The 16,626-nt window shown below is 32.4% G+C and overlaps 1 protein-coding gene across 1 annotated transcript in view; it reads right to left on the bottom strand.

The window, feature by feature from the left end:
- LOC123712579 (ABC transporter G family member 20-like) overlaps positions 1 to 16,626 on the bottom strand; it is a 38,121-nt gene that overhangs the window by 13,795 nt on the left and 7,700 nt on the right. The window contains exons 2-5 of the mRNA XM_045665752.1: positions 8,520 to 8,684; positions 8,039 to 8,198; positions 4,511 to 4,773; positions 879 to 969 (exon numbers count right to left, since the gene is read on the bottom strand). Of these exons, the coding sequence (XP_045521708.1) occupies positions 879 to 969; positions 4,511 to 4,773; positions 8,039 to 8,198; positions 8,520 to 8,635 (630 nt within the window). The 5' untranslated portion in view covers positions 8,636 to 8,684. The remainder of the gene's footprint in view (positions 1 to 878; positions 970 to 4,510; positions 4,774 to 8,038; positions 8,199 to 8,519; positions 8,685 to 16,626) is intronic.

The following is a 16,626-nucleotide window of genomic DNA, read 5'->3' as shown; positions in this document are numbered from 1 at the left end:
GGACACAATTCAGAGTCAATTATCCACAACTGCTAAATTTGCGGATAAACGCTATGAAAGGAAATGACGTCATTGATTACATGTATTTTAATTGCATAATTTCTAATGTTAGCGATAGCGAAGCGATATTAAATATAAATATGCGATTATAATGCGAAAATTCGTGTACTTAGTACCTTTATTATATAGATTTTACAGTAATTTTTGGATAATATTGTTAAAGTCGCTTAGAAGCCTCAACAACATTGTCGTAACACCGTCTGTTGTAGTAGTAATGTTCACAACTATTGAGACCTGAATGTGGTGTGATGAGTAAGCAAACAAAGTAATAATGTAATTAATATCGTATAAAATTAATATTCTTCACATTTAATTAACATATAAATAAAATTATAGTTATTAATTTATTTTATTTATGTATTAACACCTCGTTGCACATAATATAAAAAGTGAACACAATTAAATTAAAAGGAGGGCAACAGGCGGCCTTATCGCTTTCGAGCGATCTCTTCCAGGCAACCACTGTAAACGAATAAGGACATCTGGCTGTAATAGGTCTTAAAATTTCGCCAAATATACAATAAAACATACTCTTAGATTTCCACTACTGTTTTGAATTTAGTTTCTATATTAGAGGTTAAAAAAACAGCGGTTTTTTATTAGCAGATAGGTGCAGCCTTCTGTGCCCGACACACGCCGTCCACTCTCGATAAGTAGTGTAAGAAAATTTTGGAGAATTTGGACTCATGAATTAAAACCATACCCTGTAACTTCCAACAGATAACATTGCCAACGTTTTGTACGCAATTTCGATTGTTTACATATCCGTAGCGATACAATTAAAACATTAAAATCTAAATAGAATACATTTAGCTTACCTTGTGTGCTTGTTTAGTTTCGTCAATATAATGGGTCGTTATGATGACAGTTGTCCCTTTAGCTGCTAGTTCCGTTAGATAGTCCCATATTCTGTAACAAAAGAACTCGTTAGATAATGTATGCTAACCAAAATCCTAGTTTTTAGTCACTGAAATGATATTCTAAAACAAGCCTGTATGATTCCACTAAAACTATGAAAGATGAGTGTCAAGGAACGAACATAACTATTTGTTCTTTTCGATAGAAATAGATTTTCATATGCCTCATATTATGTATAAATTCACCCATTCAAGTGAGGCTTGGTAGAATGAAATTATAAGTGTTATAAAAAAAGAAAAGTAAGTATTATAGTAGTAAGTGTTAACACAAGTAAACAAAATTAGTTGTTTTTAGTTTGTAGCCTGGGTTGGATTTTAGTTATGATAATTAAACACGCTTCCACTGAAAGTAGGGCTTTTCTGTAAACACATCCCGAGTTTACATTTACCTTACCACACAGTAGGTCGTTCATCATTGCGGTGATATTTAGACTTATTCGAAAGTCAAGATAAAGATAATACTCTGGAAATAAATTCGATACAATTTTTGACTGCTCCTTATGCTCTTTGAAGTTAAATAACTTTACCTATATTAGTTTGGAATAGATAAGAATATTTATTTCAAATATATATATATATATATATATATATATATTTATATGCACAATTCACGCGGACGCAAACCTCGCGGATATATATTATTACATTGGAATTGTACTAGAACGTATATACAATAACGTGCGGACCAAGCGTCAGCTGCCATTTGGGCATAATGTAGCTCGACACGTAAAAATGCAGTGAACAATTTTGGCAATGCATTCATGTTTAAAAAACAGTGTTAATTCAAAAAAAGACATTTCTAAATTCGTAACACTCATTTACGAAATACCGACCGTATCACCTCGACATCCGTGGTTCCACAACTGAGCGTTTTTGAAGAAGTTTTTGCCACGCACTACTATGTGCAACCAACTGCCCACTGAAGTATGTCCAAACCAAAACCATCTAACTTACTTAAGAGTCCTTCTAGAATCGGTACGCTCTTTTCTAAGGCTCTACTTTATTAGGCCGGAAACGCACTTGCTAGCCCTCTGGCAATATCTAAAGGCGGCGTATCACTTAATATCAGGTCAACTTCCAATACCGAACACAATCGTGAGTTTTGGTACCGCGCGTTTCCCAGGTTGCAACATCAATGCTACGGATAATGAGAGAACTACAACAAACTTGCATACAAAAACGTCCGGATCGCTGTCGATGTCACTAGTTGGAAGTTACAGCGTAAGCGGCCCTGAATTTCGCGTATAATAGGTATGCTTTTACGAATAAATATAAATATTTTTTTTAATCTATGAATTGTACCTCATAATCCATTTGTGCATTAATAATGCCAAAATGTCTCATGACGTTCAATGTCCATTTCATTTTGAAATATTTAAAAGATACCTTATGTAATAGTTAGCCAACAGCATTGTCTTATCTCCTATTGTTTGCGTTTTTATAATTACACAATAAAATAAAAGTTTAAATGCTAATAAGACAAAGTGAAACACACGTTCGCCCTTGAAGTTATATTAATTTTGATGTACAAACATCATATGTTTAGGTGAAAGGTGTAAAAAATACATTCATGAATATTGATAAAATTAACGGGTTTTAGAGTGCCGACTTAACCCTAATTCCCATGTGTTAGAGCTCAATAAGTTTCTTTATGGTGACAATGACATTCGAGGCAACCCTCTCCGCTTGGCATGTAAATATCAATTCATGATAAAAATAAAAACTAGAAGTTATGCTAATTACGTGTAATATTATTAAAACCACAATGCCATTGCCCGTTTCCGTCAACAATTTAAACGTAAACGAGCAAAAGCTAATTGGTAAAGTAACGAACAGAATAATCTTCATGAAATGCCAAATTTAGGAGACGTTGCGTATCCGGTACTAAATTTACGACCCTTCCTCGATCGACTGACACAGCACGGCTACAGAACCTTCTTAGTTTATTTTCACATTCGGCTTATGAACAAATAAATGAACTCCGAATAAATAAAAACTCGCTGCGTTCGGATTTTTTTTTGGTGATAAGGAACTTGTTTACAAAAAACAGGCGCAAGGGAATTCGACAATCAAGACAAAAAGATACTTTTACTTTTTTATTCAATTTAGTAAATTTACGCGTTAACGAGTTAGAATCAATATCCTTAGGTGTCTATTTTTTTATTGCAAAAGAGTTTCGTCCTATTCAGTCCTATAACACTGTAAACTTCCCCCTTTATACCTTACTACTCCCTTGTAAATTATTTATACATAGCCCTTTATTTTTAAAACCTATAAAATACAATTAGATAAAAATGTAGCAATGTTGGCTTATTAGCCTTTGAAAGTGATTCCAAAATCATGAGGCATAGACCTAATGTAGCGCCACTGATTTTATACAAGATAATCAGTCATACAAGGCACTAAATTATCTTCCTATGTCTATCTATACACGAAAGGCCAGTGGCACAAATTATTATCATACTAAATATATGAAGTAAATTATATATTAATGTAATCTCTTTGATATAGTTTGAAGTTAGGAAAAAGTAATATTCGGCTATAATTTATTAAACCGTATAGTATATAAGAAAATACATTAGCTATTATAACGTCATTCTACTCGTACTTCAGCATACGTACTTTGATAGCTAATTGAAAATTATTATTATCAATAGATAGTTGGTAATGTAGGTGCCGGAATAAATTATGATGAAATAGTTCCTTATACATCTGTTTTGTGACTTAAACTGTGTAATTTTTTATGACTACAATATGCGCATGATTATATTCTAGGTTTTGAGTCATGTCATGTCATATGGATATTTCATATTATGTAACAAAAATATATTTGATTGTCACAGAGTAATCAACACATAGACGGAAACATTTTAGCGTTTAAAAGCGGCAAGCAATTCCTCGTGTTGTTCCCTATGCTTGAGAATGTGTACTAGAGTCTAGACACGTTTGCGAATTTCTTAAGATATTGGCAAGATTATGAAGCAATAGTTTTGCATCACTTGAGGAAAATTGCTACAATTACTTATTACAGCTATTGCGTGTTTATTAATAACATGATAAACAGCAATGCTTTGTGAAGTAATTACTGGTCATTAAGTCCATAGTTGAGAGGTGAATTGAAATAAGTCCTTTGATACAGAGATACTTTTAGCAGAAAGCAAGTACCAAACGTTAGTCTTAATTTTACACTTTGTTTATATAAACTGTTGTTTTATAATGTAGAGATTAAATGTTTTATATTGTTCTACGTATATCTGAACCACGGAAGAGATTCCGCATATATTCGTGTATGCGATATCTATATGGAGAATCTGGTCACCCACAACAGAGGGATGTCCTTACTAGGCACTAGCGTCTGTAAGATCAGTTACCATATAATTGTGTATTTTTTTAAATAAATTGAAATAAAAATAAAAAAACGTAAAGCTTAACATATAGCGTGAGGCTTTTGGTAAGGTAAAATAATAAAAATAGGGATGGATATAAACTTTCCAAATGAAATGACATGTTCATTTCTAGCAAAGAGGACTTACTTCTCTCGTAGCATCGGATCTAACCCCACAGTAGGTTCATCAAGAATGAGGAGTTCAGGTTCATGTACCAGAGCAGCAGCCAATGATACACGTCGCTGCTGACCGCCTGACAATTGTTTGATGAAACTGTCTCCTCCTGGTAGCTCCAGGAGGCTGCAGAGGAAGTCGTAACGCTCAGCCAATAGACTGTTTGACATGCCGTAGATTCGTCCAAAGTAGTATAGGGCATCTCGTATTGTGAACTCGGCGACTAAAGCTATGTCCTGTAAAAAAATATATAACTTATAGTATATTATAATTTGTTCACAAAACCACTTCAAATCCGACGCTTGTAGTAGTAGTTCGAGGAACTTAATATAAATATCATATGTATGATAATATATTTAAATAAAAAGTTTATTTGCTGGTAGTTTCGTTATGGATTGATTTCTCATACGAGAGATTTTTCAGAATTTATCATTATAATAAAAAATGTGCACAAAAAATTATAAAATTATAATGCATTTCTATAGCTATTAACAAAAGACGCGTTTTTTTCTTATAAATCAGCTAATTTATATTATTATATTATACATAAGGTTATTTTTATTATTTATAAAAAAAATATTTTATTTAAAATGATATCAGAACTTTTTAAACAGATGCTTACCTTGGTTCAATTACTGTAAGCATTAGCGCTCTGAATTCTCTAATTATATGTAGTCTACCACATTTTTATCATTAAATAAATAATAATAATAATGTTTTATGACCTTTGAGAACATATTCTATTGTAATGAAGGAGATGAATAATGGGGCTCCGGGATTACTAATATTATTAATCTAATATGGAAATTATCTTATGAGCATCTATCTAACATTCGATATTATACGGTGAAGGAAAACATGGTGAGAAAACCGGCATCTGTCAAATCCAAAAACGACGATATGTGTCAGGCAGAAGGCCGATCACCTACTTGTCTATGAAATAAGTATTATCGCATAAAAAGATGCAATCCGAGGCCAAGACCCATATGGAGTTGTAACGCCATTGGATTAATTTATATAGAAATTATGTAAAAACGTAACAAGTACTATTTACATTATGTGTCTGTCTGGTTATTCAATAGATATATCTATTGAAAACAATTGAAACACGTCATTAATTTCGTGTGTACATATATTAGCATTGTTCCTATGCTCGATGCACTATGACAGACATTTATAAGTAACTCCAGAATTGACTTAGGAAAAGACACAATTAATTCGTTAAATCATGTTTAATAAAAAATATGTGCGTGAAAGTGAAACTTGTTTATGACCTTATTTTTCGAAAAATGATCTATACTATATGCAACTTGACAGAAATTGGTTAAATAAAATAAAATTAATTAGATAAAGGTTAACAATAGGCTTTTATTATCATAGACATGAATACAAGTAATACAATTATTTCATTTTACCTTATTACTACTAAGATTATTACAGAGTATCATTAATTGTAATAGATTTATTACTATCATTGTTATCGTTATTATAAATATTTGTTATTAATGGCTTCGAATCTCTTCAAATCAACCGTGGTAGGGACAAGAAAAAGATGGCGAGTGACCGAAAAATGTGTCGCGTAACGCAAAAATGTGACGCGTTACCCAAAAATGTGACGCGTTACCCAAGAATGTGACTTAAACTATGTATATTCAGACCCCTAGCTCGTTTATCAGAACGCTCAATCTGGACATCGGTGAGCTTTGACGTAAATGATGGGATGCCTGGTGTATCTAGAAGTTTCGGGCAATCAACCTGTTGTGAAATTTACATTCAAAATCTGTCATAAGACATGGAAGGGACTACTATTTGGTCTTAAAAACCGATAGTCGTAACAGCTAATGACGTTGTTATTAAGTTCTTAATAGTTTTACCCGTCGGGACCTTTGATTTTGGTCAATATAACCGGTAGTTGTTCCAAACGATGTGGTCGTAAACGGTTTTGACGGTATATCGTTCATATTATTATTTATTCACATAGAATAACGAAAACGAGCCTTCGGGTCACCCAAGGCCAGTTTTCGCAGCCCATGGACACATTTTTAGTGCCGGCACTCACTTTGATTTTTTGATTGCCACTAAACATTGTCATTGATATTACTAAGTTTTATTAAAACTATGTGTGATTTTTATTATTTTGCGTTATCTGGTGTAGAACAGGCCTAGTGGTATCAGGACTCTTATACCTGAGTGTTTCGATCAACTCACCATTGGCTCGCATTTTTTATTATATTAAATTTTGTTAGCTGTAGGATTACTTTATATACGTTGGTTTATATAACATTGTAATTAAGATTAATTTTAAAAATATGACAAGTTAACGCTATATTTATGTTACAGCTATGCTTATACATACATGAATTGATTTTATTTTAAACTCGCTTGAAGGAAAACATCGTGAGGAAATCAGCCTAAGACCCTACAAACGATAGCATACATATAGCCTTCTATATAATACGCTGTACAGATACCGGCAAAGTTCTTGAGCATTAAACAAGGGAGTGGGGGAAAGTTTGCGCATACACAGCGCGGGACACAAACGTCAACTGATTTACCAAACATGCGATCGACACGTCACTCTCCCGCCGCCCAGTGATACCTAAAAATCGCTTCTGCGCAGGCAAGGTCATTTGTTCAAGATGTTTGCCGGTATCTGTACTTGCCTATATTAGAAAAAGCAAATGATCACGAAACATATATAAGTCTGAATTGCAGACCTAAAATCCTTTCATAACTGTTTTTTCCTGGTGTAACGTGAGTCACCCGACGAAGTATTTTTACTTTATATGTGATCTAAAGAATCCCTACAGGAGTAGGGACATGATTTGAATTTGTAATATGCTGTTGAAGGCTTCTAGTAACTTTGTCGTGACTGTCATTTGTGACTTTGTTCGCATTGTCCTTTTATTTAAGCTCCTTTTTCATTAAAATAATAAAATTAATAATTTATACAAACCTTACAAAATATAACTTTTGATTCGCTTATGTGTGAGAAAAATTCTCAAACAATCAGACTAAAAATGTATCAGCCCGGGACTTGATTTTAATAATATTATATTTGCATCTTATAAACCGATTTATCTCTAAGCGGAAGGTTGTTTACTGAAACTAGTTGATTCTTTAACGACAGTAATTATAGATAAATAATAATATACATTTAAAACTCGTTAGCGATTATTGTGGAATTATGTATTACACATACCTACTCCCAAATGGAAGAATATACGGATTATTAAATATATTTTTTATGCTTAATATGGCTCTTTATCAAGTTTACAGTTCACCTATCTGATTGCCGTGAATAGCTGAACTACACATGGACAATAATGACATTAACCCAAAAAAACATATTTTAAATATAATAAAAAATATCGAATTTATTCAAACTCATTGAAATATAAAAGTCGAATAATTAATGTACCTAAAACACAATTATTGTTTCACCGGAAATAGAATCCAGGACTTCCAGGGTTATTTATGACGGACAAATTTGAAACTTACCTGAGGCATGTACCCCACACGGGGTCCGGGAACCCCACTGCCCTTCTCTCCAGGTTTGCCACCCAACACCCATATGTTTCCACTGTCCAAATGTCGTCTACCGACGATGCACGACAGAAGAGTGGTTTTGCCGCATCCAGACGCACCAAGGAGGCCGTAGCTGTAATACATTATAAAATAGCTATTGTTTTTGAAGCTTTGAAATTGATTCTTTTTTAATAAAACAATAATAGGTACATGAACTAAACCCAAATTCTGGTCATAATTAAGATAATATGCCTAAAAACTGTACTGTTATTTACAATAGGAAATATGATTCTTAGTAAATCCTACCGTTACTTTGAATAAAGAATCCGATCGTAAACAGAAATATATTTATTACGTGTTTAGCTTTATTGTCGACTCTTGATTGTGTATCGTGATCATCATTTAGTCAGCTAATAATAACAGAGTAAATTATAATAGGCGTTTTGTAACTTACATAGTACCCCTTTCGACGGTCATGTCCAAGTTCTGAAGCACTGGTTTGTAATCATTGCCGCCCTTTTTACCATAATACTTGGAAGCCCGCTCGACAACAACAGCCGGCGTCGCCATCTTGGAATTTTGAAATATGAAACTTCAGTTGGCGCGCATTTTACGTTATCTGTAAAGAATAAATAATATTTAACTTACATATGACATAGGTACGATTTAAATATAATCTACAGATATTTGTGATTAAGATATTGTGTTGCGTTCGGCGTGAATTTCGAAAAGTAGCTAGTATATAGAGTATAAAGAGACTAGAGAATTCATTAGAGTTTAGATGTTGATGGAATCTTGAAAATTTATTACTTATTTCATGTACATATATCATATATGGAATCTAATGATTTATGTATGTATTTGTCGATCTTGATAATAAAATAAATCCATTTATTATGGGTTCAAATATTTCATACGGTAATTTATTATGTTGTAATAACATGAAATACTTTTTAGGTTACATTTAAGGACCTATCCGGTTGCCAAACTCCAAAAAAGTACATTGTTTCTTTCCATTTTTGTCATCGTTTCTTGAAGTAGGGCGAATGGAATAAATATATGGTTTGGTTGGTTGAGAAGCTTATGTATCCAATTTGAAAGATACTCGATTTAAATAACTTCGCTCGATAGAAAAAAAATCCAAACATAGCCAATTTTTGACACTTTGAATTCATTTAAAAAATAAAAATTACATTAATGTAATGTTTTACATAACTAATTGTTATTACGGGCCGGCGCGCCTCAGTGCTCCAGCTCTCCGCTGCGTGTGTCCACCCCGAGACACTGACACAGCAATTCGTGCTGCCTTAAGCTTATTTCGAAAAAAATTGTGAATGGTTTCTTATAACTCTATATTTATTATATTTATTTACGGACCAAACTAAGTTTTAAAAAAGATATTAAAGTTAATAAATGTAGGCGATTTAATTAATTAACAACCAATTATTTAATAAGAAGCCACAAGTCACTTCTATGATAGTTAATAGAACACTTAAGCTGAAAATAATTGTTCATAATTAAGTTATACAAAAACAATTTTTTTTCAGGACTTTGGCCTGATGCGGTTGTGGAATATTTAAAGACAAATTTCATGTTGAATTAAATAATCAGTTGCGTTGGATGCTTCTATTGATAGCGAAAAGAAAAAAATATTTTACTTAATAATTTGCCAACTACTAAGTATGGTTGGTTAACAAACGTGCTTTTTAATTCTACCCGATTATCAGTATTGGCTCTGCAAGCCTTAATGATTTACTCGGAATTCAAAACTGTGACCCCGATCTAATAGATTGCATACAACATGAGTAACTGAACGAGGTTATAAAATATTACGTTAATAATTTTATAAATATTCACCTACTTGAATATATGATTTTAAAGTTTTCTTAACTCTTTCACTTTCAACTTGTGCAAAACATTATCAAAGTGGGTCGTGCTAACCGGTTCTTATGACCCACTAAACTACGGGCATGCATGTTTATTATGTAGATTTATATTATCTAAGAGATTGTTGTAAAGGTCATTAAACTATCGTCATTATTTCATGAAGTTAGAAAGAGGGCCAAGGCTGTTCTGCTGACTTCATAGGTAATGTCAATATCCGGGAGGGGAGCCTTCGGGGTTTGGTTTGATTAACAGCGAAGACATACTACATACTATCTCGAAAACGGTTCCTCGTATAATTTTTTTTTTAACAAAATTTGTAGAGAATTTTGTATTCTACTATATTGATCATAAATACAAATAGCAAAAAAACCCATACGAAAAGAGATATTTCCAAAAAAAGCGCAAAAAAAAACGATTTTTGTGACCTTTGACCTTGAAATTTAATAGTTGCTTACACCCTACCATATGTAGGTTTCGAGACAACTTTTAGGGTGTCAATATACAAGTACTTACAGACTTAGAGCTGGGTATCTTGAATTCCGAGATTCTTACCTAATTTAAGCTTAAATGACTGGACTATACATAGTTCAGTAGGCAGGAGGTGATCAACTAGTAGATTACGAGACTAGTCGTGTAATACACGCAATATTATTAACAATACCTCGGAGGTTAGGAGAGCTGCCAACTCCCTCGTAAATCCTTTCTCTCTTACCGTTTATAGTTTTATTGATATTGTTATTGCATTCATACTGTATGCATTGACTGACTTGCAGCTTCAAGATCCTTCTAGCCGTAGATTATGTATTGTAGTCTGTGACAGTCTTTACACGTTCAGGGTTAGAAAAACTGCTGCCTGTTCTTGTATCAATACAGCTGAAGAGACGGTGTTACATGTTCTGACCGACTGTCCAATGTATGGATACGACCGGTATAACACTGAACAAGATATGGGCATAAAAGTAACAGAGACGAATTTAAAGGAAATAATGTTCAACATTAGGTTAAGAGGCATCTTTCTGGAATTTTCTGTAAATGTCATACAAAAATTTGTTAATAGAAATAGATAGTAGTGTTTAATCATCAGTTTGAGATAGTTTGTTCAATTTTAATACAGTGTTGAATAGTAAAAATATGTTTGACAAATTAATTACGATATATTTCAATCATGTCGCCAGATGATCACTTAGGCCAGTGGAACGGCTGCGCAATAATTACGTAGGTCACCGGAACACTGAACTAGCCTCATTACGTCACTGCCAACATTCTAAGATCTCTCAGAGGTGCGTCATTTTGAGACCAAATTTATAAAGAGTGCATAGGGCTATACCATCACGGACTAATTGAAATCCTTGAGAGTTTTAGTCTTTATTTAAATTGGAAGAATTACAGAAATATCATGTGTTCATTCATATTATGTTTGTAATTTCAATATTTAGTAATAAAGTAGATTTAACGCGAAGCAATGTAATTTCAATAATTAGTAATAAAGTAGATTTAACGCGAAGCAGACGTTTCATTGCACTAATACTAATCAGAAAGCAACCTTATCGCCCCAACATAATGCTAATTTAGAAAGTGGTAATAAAGGAGCATAATTCGCATTAATTCGGTTATAATAAAATTAATTTTACTAGACAACAAAAAATAAAAACAAACAACATCCAACATTTTATTTACGAAAATTTTAAAATATAAATTAATGAAATACAATGTAATGTGATGACATATAATGCGTGAAAATAAAACAAGTCAATAAAAAATAGATGAGAAAAAAAGAGAGTTGTGCAAAGTCTGAGAAATTGACAAATTAATAATGGCCAGTCGAGATTTGATTCTTTCTAAACCTGAACTCTGATTTCTTTGTGCTCCTGCTTATGCTTGTGCCTTTGCTCCCGCTTTTGTCTATGGTTTATTTTAGATCCGGGGCTTAAATGAATATAATAAATTTTAAGATTTAATAATTCATAATATTTAACTTGTACAATAAATTGAGTTTCTCTTTAAAAAATGTGTCGATATTGATGTACTTATTAGATTATACTTAGATGAAGTAGATATCAAGAAGAGATATTTCAGTCTTATGTTCATTGATTATTCATGTTCACTTTCATTTCATTTACAGTTTACAGGCGACTAGCAAGTGTAGACCAATATGAATTATATGAGAGCTGGGAAAATTAAAAAATTTTTTTTTACAATTATTCATCTTCAAGTCCTGGTGACTAACGTCCACAATCGTTTTAGTGTAGTATGAAATTCTTCTATACCTTTTTCTGCGATAAATATGACCCCCATTATCTGGGTTTCCGTATAAAAGTATATTTTGTTACAGTTATTTTATTTCAGTCCAACGTACATATTTACAACGCTTAAGTTAATATGAGATTTTTATCACTAGTAGTATAAACTGTGGCTTGGCTTGAGCGGAAAAAAATCAAAACAGGAAAATAAGTATGTTTTAAATGGCATTTTAATAAGTCTTTGTTTAATAGGCAAAAACTTAAAAAAAAACAATTCCTATATCTTCCTCATCAGTTATTTATTATTTCTTAAATGTACTCGTCTGAACTGAAATGTTATTAATCTAAAATTATAGACCCTTTATTAGGATTTTGGAGGACCGTTGCTCGTGTACCACTGCCACTCTTACGAGAACGTTGCAGCCGTACGTATTCTACCAAGGCGTTGATGGCGTTTATAGTTGGGTATAAATTTATTTAAAAAAAATACTCAGACAGCTTTTAAGACTAGACTCAAGCCATAGACTGACTATTGCTCTCGCCACTTCGTTCACATGGATACTGTTTCATTTACAGCACATACAAATTTTAACGACAAATATAATGAAGAGAACACATAAAAATAATCTTCTCTAAGTTCATTTTTAAATGACTGTACAACAACGCTCAACGAATAAGTCGCTCATCAGTCGAGAAAACTATTAAAGCTGCGAGAGCAAGCGGGGAAGCTTGCAGATGCTGGACTCAAGCTGGAGTATAAAGGTAATGTTTTTGGCTTCATTCTCATCATTATTTCTTTAAATCCTCAAATATACAGTTAAACTTTCCCTTGATTCACTCTTGTCTATTACTGAAAAAGTATTTAAATATGACTCTTAGTTTAATAGATAATAGAATAGAATAGCTTTTTTTCTTAGAATAGAAAGATGTATATTTCCCTAGTTCATATGTTACATTATGTCCACATGTCGATGGTGTATTCGGGCTATGGGTGTGTCAGCTACTTACAGTCTACCTATGTTACAGATCTCTCTAGGATCTGTATAAGTATCGTGTAGTGTGTGCTTTAATAGATAAGAGGTCTTTCGATGTTTAAGTACTTATCAAACGTAAGAACGTTGGGGTCCTTCAACATAAGAGAGTACCAATTCTTAAAATGCCGGCACGGGAGCCCTCTGGTTTAAGTGTAGCCTATAAAATACTGTTGTATAAAAAAAACGTCGAAGTTGTGCCATTCACTTTAGACATGCAAACTTAAGTAAGAGATGATTACAGTCTGTCAATATCATTATGTAATAAGTCGTAACATAGTATGTATATGAGCTTAGATGTATTGGTGTTTGCAGTTTTCATTTTGAAATATGACTTAGGATTATATATGTACTATTTATTATGTCGTAGATGTTAAAATAAAAGGACGGCTGTGTGCAACAATGATGCTGGATATTTCGGGCGTGATTCTAATTAAAATCAACATAGACCGTTTTATATAAAATTAAGTTTCAACCAGTTAATTAAAGTAATTTACTTTTTGTAAATAACTGACAAAAACATCGTTAAATAATTCAGGTTTATCCAAAGCTCATAAGACCATTAATTAAAGTTGAGAAAGCAAGTACTAGAAGCTCATTCAAAGTTAACTAGCAGTTACGAACATTAATATGTTTCCGGATTACATCAAGAATACGCTTATTGTGTTTATTAGTGCTTGCTAACCGTTAGGGCCAATGAATTAACGGCAAAGCTCCAACAAATGTATAAAATCTAGAACTTGCTAATGCCATCCAGTAGCGCGGAAATCATATCTGTTCCTGTATATTAACCAGACGACTTTGTTCTGTTTTAACCTTTGTTTTGTAGGTCCATCAGTGTAAATATTAGGTAAAGGCAAACTATTATTTGTAAATACTAGACAATATATCTTTCTTGTGTTAAACCGGACGTGGTTGTCTGTCACTTGTTGAAGAGGTTGGTTTGAGGAATCCATGTTTACGAACACCTTCACAATACGAGTGATCATTGCACATAGAAATACACAGCCGGGTTTTGAATTATATAATATAAAATTGTCTATTGTAAACCTTACTACTACGATTATATTAATAAAAGTTTAAAGTAATATAACGAAATGAATGATAGCAAAACTGAAATCGACGGCCGGTCGGTATTGTTAAGAGACGAGCTGCGGGTTTATGGCTGACAATTTAATATATATTTGTGTTTGTTATTCATTTTGGTTGGAGGTTCTTGTTCGAACAGGCCAAGGCCCGATGGGCAGTAGCGACTCGATGTTATTTCTTCAACTTTCATTGTTTTTTCTTTGTTTATTTTTTAGATGTATCATTGTTAATAGTCGGTGCGTAACAATAATGTTTTTATGTAGATGAAAATTATCGCAGATATGTATTATATTTTCTTTTTATTATTTAAAGCTGAAGAAGATGTTTGATGAAGATATATCATACGAATTTTCATCTTTCTACGACGTATAAGCTACTTTTAGGGTCGTTATTCATAGATAGAAAAATATTTTTGGTGATTAAGATCGTAGGTATAGTATCTGGTATACGTGAATAGAGATTTTTGTTTTATACAAGTGATCCAAGGAATTACCTGGATTATAAAACGTAGGACGTTGACCTCAATTCACAAACTAACGGTGTCTTCGTTCACAGCATACAGGGTTATCAAACCACAGTTAAAATATCAAGAGTAATATTCACATCGGTAACAATAATAATATTTATACATTAAAGTTGTGAAGAAACTTCTCTACCAATATGCTGATTATATTGATATTCTGATGCTTCTTCTAATAATTGTCTAAATAATAAGATATATATATATACAATTTTTATATATATATACAATTAAAATAACGCATCATTTATTTATCATTATAACAAGACTAAGGTAACGCTAGGCTAAAACTTAGAACATTTTAAAGTGTAATTTTATCAGCCATAACGTTTGTTAGCTATCAAATTACAGAACACAAATATTTAACGTTTTAATTCCTATTATTTTATTTAAACAACAATTTTTCGTCACGTTAGTTTATAAATCTGGGTCAGAGCGAGAGACAATTGGCATTCTATGTAGGGTTGTCACTTTCTCTCACACAAAACTAAATAAAACCATTGCATAAATGCATACTTGGGATTTGCATACAATTTGGGATAAATACTTGCATATACTTCAACGTATATGCAAGTATTAATCCCAAATTCTTGACGGTTAAACTTAAATCTAGTTCCAAGAGCTGTCCAAGCATTTTTTCAATTTGAGTTTGGCATATTTGATACCGTCGTCGTTGTCTTAAGACAAGATTATAACTTGAGATACGAATTATAATATGGACCGCGACTGCACACATATAATAAAAAAAATGTGCACAGCTGTGATTCTAATCAACGAATTCTTTATTAACATTTGTACGCTAAGCACCACAACGTACACCTTATATAAATTATTATTTTAATAAAATTGATTTTTACACTCTTTTGAAAAGTTTGAAATGTATAGCAAGAGGCTTGAATAAGTTTACGCTTAAATTAAGGTAAATTTTTGGTAAGTCAAACATCTTAATGTCTATGCTGCCAGCCCTACTGTATAGTAGGCAATGCATCGATGCAATAGTAATTTAACTGTTTTACAATCTATTGTGAGATTAAACAGATCTATTGAGTGGCTTGGGAACATTATGTCAGTTACTGGGCGTTCCAATTTCCAGCTTAAACCATAAAACATGTATGCGATGAATAAGAATTTTAATTTTTTATAATCATAAGTTGTTTTTGTAGAAAACATATTAACATTTTACTATTTCACCATAATCTTTGTACAGAGGCGACTACATTAAACTGATTCCAACTCTATCAGCATAATAAACGGACATGTAAATGGAATCGTAAAATACGTCTATTAGTATGAAAAATGTTTCATGATTTATAAGGCGGAATAATTAAGTTAGATAATTAATATTTGATTATTCACAATGATACTACTAATGATAGGGCAAGGGGAAAAATCACAGTCAACATATAGCGTTTAACTGACCTCATAAATGCAATACTTTTAGACATGATTAGACACGTGTTTATTGCTTAAGTAAGAATTAAAAATTATTCAAAAAAGACGTTCAACAAAGATAATGATTCTTTATCTTGCCCCTCAATACGAATGCAAATTTTTACATTCTTTTAATATAAATGAAGGCCCGGGTAGACATGACATACATACCATCCTAAAACGCTTTGCTGATAATTTAATTACTCCCATTTGTATCCTCTTCAGTAAATCTATCAAGACAGGTATCATTTCCTACAAGTCAACAAGAGGACCTAGAAATAGTATTGAAAACTAATTACCAATCTCAATACTGAACGTTTTAACTAATGCGTTAGAGAAAGTTGCGCTCTCAGATATATTTAG

Source organism: Pieris brassicae, chromosome 1 (assembly GCF_905147105.1).
Source record: "Pieris brassicae chromosome 1, ilPieBrab1.1, whole genome shotgun sequence".
In the NCBI taxonomy this organism is placed as follows: Eukaryota; Metazoa; Arthropoda; class Insecta; order Lepidoptera; family Pieridae; genus Pieris; species Pieris brassicae.
This window is presented reverse-complemented; position numbering and strand designations above follow the sequence as displayed.